Source organism: Sinocyclocheilus rhinocerous, unplaced genomic scaffold, assembly GCF_001515625.1.
Source record: "Sinocyclocheilus rhinocerous isolate Xijiao unplaced genomic scaffold, SAMN03320098_v1.1 scaffold8772, whole genome shotgun sequence".
NCBI lineage: Eukaryota > Metazoa > Chordata > Actinopteri > Cypriniformes > Cyprinidae > Sinocyclocheilus > Sinocyclocheilus rhinocerous.
In genome coordinates this window covers 8,198-12,260 of record NW_015640561.1, presented here as the reverse complement: position 1 = coordinate 12,260, position 4,063 = coordinate 8,198, and the positions used below count along the sequence as shown (strand labels likewise).

Genomic DNA, 4,063 nt, shown 5'->3' with positions numbered 1-4,063 from the left:
TATGTGTATGTTAGACCAGTTTAATTGTTTATGTAGTATGTTAGACTAGTTTAAGTGTTTATGTAGTTAATAAAACCTTACTTGTATCACACTTGACGTGGTTCATTGTTTGCTCATAACCGGAGTCACTAATCATGCAGATTTACGCTACAAGCTTTGTAGAATTGTACAGTAAGAAAGTTATTTCCCTTAACCAGGAAATTAACGTTCTTAGAATTGACAAGACAGTTGACCCTGAGAGGTCAGCTAAATATCTACAGCGGATCTAAAATATGAATAGTTAATTATAACTAGTTATGGTTAATTATTCATATTTCCTGTCATGAGCTGATTTTCTACAACAGTAAATGCAAAAAGGCCCAAAACAGTCTAAATTCCTTTTCCATTATGTGTATTAAACCATTTTCACTCCATAGTTACAAGCAACAATTTATAAAGCACCAACAAACAACCTCACCCAGGGCTGACAAAAAGAGTAAAATTAAGCAATGAAACAACATCCAGTGGAAATGTGCAAAGGCTTGAATGTGAAATGTCCCATAATCTGTAGATTAGCCAAACCAGTACAGGTCAATGGTTGTAGTTCATGAATAAATCAACTGTCTTATCTGATGATTAGATGATTTCTGTATTTGTAGAAGTCCTTGAAGTAGGGGGCCAGGAACGCTTTGGGTATAATCCTTGAGCATTTGCAATAATGCACTCAAAAGAACTCCACAGTTGTGCATCCACACAGCAACATGGTTGTAAACATGCTAGCCTCATCATGCATTGCGACAATTAATCACAAGAAGAGGCAAAACAAGAAAATCCTCTAGAAAAGAGAACAACCAGTCAGAGTCCATAAACCAAACAAACATGGTATACAAATCATTGCACAATAACCATCATAAACTTTCACCAAGATCCTACAAAATACAACAGTGGGTGACATAAAACATCAAACTTACGGTTGAGCAGCAAACAAAATGTTTCTCAAACCAGGATTGTTTGTAGCACAGCAAGAAACCATGTGGAGTTCAAACTGAGTCTCTCTCTTACTCTACTGCTTCCTTCCTTTATACAGAAATGGTAGAGCTACTAGGGCCACCTAATGGTCCGGAAGAACATAGCACACCAAGATAATACAAAATGAACCTTGTGACAGGCTATGACTGTTACAATGAATAGAAAGAAATTAAAGTAACAATTAAATACAAATCTCTGCATGTGTGGCATTTGCAATAAACATGATAGATAACAGTCCAGGAACAGTGAAAATAATAATGCCGTGTTTAAATGTATTAGGTGTAATATCCAGGCTCCAGTGCAGCAGGTGGCAGTAACTGTTCAGCTCGCTCGAAACCCTCCAGAAAAACCCACGAAGAAAACGAAAACGAAAATGAAAGTAACTGTGGAAAACACGCAGATAGCAAGAGAAAGCGTTGCTCGCTGGATTTGATCCATTCCGTGTCCTAGAAAACATTTTTATAGATACAACTTTAGCACAGGCCTTACTATTTTTAACACTCGCGGACGTTGTTTTTGTATATTTAATCCAATCTGAGCTCTGTAAGTTATTTCATATATTTTGTCATGTTTTGTTCTCATCTTAAAATTGCATTTATCTACATTAATACATAGCAGGTTTAGACACCCCTGATCTATAGTGATTATTAACCATATACCAATTATAATTAAATCATAACACATTTTGTTTAACTTTAAAAAAAAATTTTTTTTCGTTATTAAAGTACAATGCTATTTTATTAGATTTACATGGGTTTTATGTAGAAATTTCTCTTTTCAGCAAAACAAGCTGTTTAGTTAGCTGCAGAAGAAGCACATCATGTTATTATAAAACACATTGTCCCATAGTTATTTTCACTCCAATATGCAGTTCAACTTCTTAAACGTCTGCTATAAAGGAGATATACTCTTGCATAACCTCAATGCATAAATGATTAACCTCCAGATTATCCTCCTCAAGACACTCATCAAGATAACAGAGCAGCACTTTTAAATGTATAACTCATTGCCATTAATGATATAAACCTAAGTTTTATTCAAGCATGCTATTTTGTTTTATCTAGGAAATTTGAATCAATACAATTGTAATATATATGCAGTATATTTACTGTTCATGTAAAAAAAATTATATACATTTATTTTTTGTATTTAACAAATATATTACATGTATCTAACCCTGTGATTCGATTTATTTCTCTTGTAGGTTAAATGACTGTGACTTAACAGACAAAAGCTGTCCAGCTCTGGCTACAGTTCTTGGATCAGATACCAATCTGAAAGAGCTGAATATGAACAATAATAATCTGCAGGATTCAGGAGTGAAGCTGCTCTGCACTGGACTGAAGAATATAAATTGCAAATTAGAGATACTGAGGTAAGTGTTGTGACAATCCTTAGTGCTACCAACTTGTACTTAAACGTAGGAATATGTGTAAATATAAGCACAATTCTGAGCATGCTTATGCAGAGAATCTAGTGGTAGAATAGCGATACTACAAAAAGAAAGTGTTTCCTGTGTCCTTTAATTGCAAATACTCAATTTATGAATTCATAGTTCAAGCTAGACATTTGCATAATTTGTGTAAAATACAATAAAAGACACACTGCAAAAAAGGCTTATCTTACTTAGTATTTTGTCTTGTTTCTAGTCAAAATATTTAAAACTCTTAAATCAAGATGCATTTACTAGATAAGCAAAAAAGACTTAAGATATTTAGTCTTGTTTCCTGGGGGAAAAAATCTAAATGAAGTGAATTTTGCTTAAAACAAGTTTAAAACCCTCTTAAAACAAGCTTATTTGGTAAGACTTTAGAATAGGGAACACTTATTCACTATTAACTACAACTTTTCCCTCAATAAATTCCTAATTTGCTGCTTATTAATAGTTGTATAGGTAAGGTAGTTGTTAAGTTTAGGTATTGGGTAGGATTATAGATGTAGAATAAGGTCATGTAGAATAAAGCATTAATATGTGCTTAATTACTACTAATAAATGGTTAATATTCTAGTAATATGCATGCTAATAAGCAACTAGTTAAGAGACCCCTAAAATAAAGTGTTACCGATTATTTTTCTTACCTCACTGCCAGATAATTTTACTTATTTTAAGCAAAATGCACCTAATTTAGATTTTTTTCCTGTGAAAATGTTTTTTTGCCGTGCAGCTGGGAAGTCATTTTAAACGTAGCTATAGTGTCATGGCTGATCTCACTTTGCTGGAAGATTCGGCAAACCATGTGCTGTGCAGAGAATGTGTTATCAAAGAGCGCGCTGATCTGTTTAGTGAGAGCACAGAATGGCTTCTCAGTCGGTACCGCTGTCTTTGCCATGATTTCGGTGAGGACATTATACATTCACGTGATTTATAAAGGGAGGTGTTGTCACTATATATGGTTTATTGGAGGCGTTTCTGAATGCAAATGACCATGAACGTGAACGAGCATGGTGCTTAAGAACAAGTGGGATTTATCAACAATTATTATTTACTGGTGTACGTAAGAACCATGTACGCACGTTTGATAAATATGTTTTTTATTGTATTTACACACATTCTACAGTCATGGCCAAAAGTTTTGGCAGTGACATACATTTTGTGTTTTGCAAAGTTTGCTGCTTCAGTATTTGTAGATTATTTTCCACATGAGTCTATGGTATACTGAAAAACAATGATAAGCATATCCTAAGTTTTAAAGGCTTTTATTGGCAAAAAAATTATAATGAGTCAATATTTACAATGTTGACCCTTGTTCTTCATAACCTCTGCAATTCGCTCTGGCATGCTGGATATTAGCTTCTGGGCCAAATCCTGACTGATGGCGATCCATTCTTGCCTTAGTTCTTGGAGTTGATCACGATTTGTGGGCTTCTGCTTGTCCACTCGCCTTTTGACCACAGGTTCTCTATGGGATTGAGATCCGGGAAGTTGCCTGGCCACGGATCCAAAATTTCAATGTAATGATCTTCGAGCCACTTCTTTATCACTCTTGCTTTGTGACATGGTGCTCCATCATGCTGGAAAATGCACGGATCATCACCAAATTGCTCATGGATCGTT

General features: G+C 34.7%; 1 protein-coding gene across 1 annotated transcript in view; it reads left to right on the top strand.

Moving 5' to 3' along the window:
• Positions 1–1,265: 1,265 nt before the first annotated feature.
• The window catches only part of LOC107753380 (ribonuclease inhibitor-like), a 10,918-nt gene continuing 8,120 nt past the window's right edge, over positions 1,266–4,063 (top strand). Inside the window, exons 1-2 of the mRNA XM_016569515.1 lie at positions 1,266–1,270; positions 2,213–2,383. Of these exons, the coding sequence (XP_016425001.1) occupies positions 1,266–1,270; positions 2,213–2,383 (176 nt within the window). The remainder of the gene's footprint in view (positions 1,271–2,212; positions 2,384–4,063) is intronic.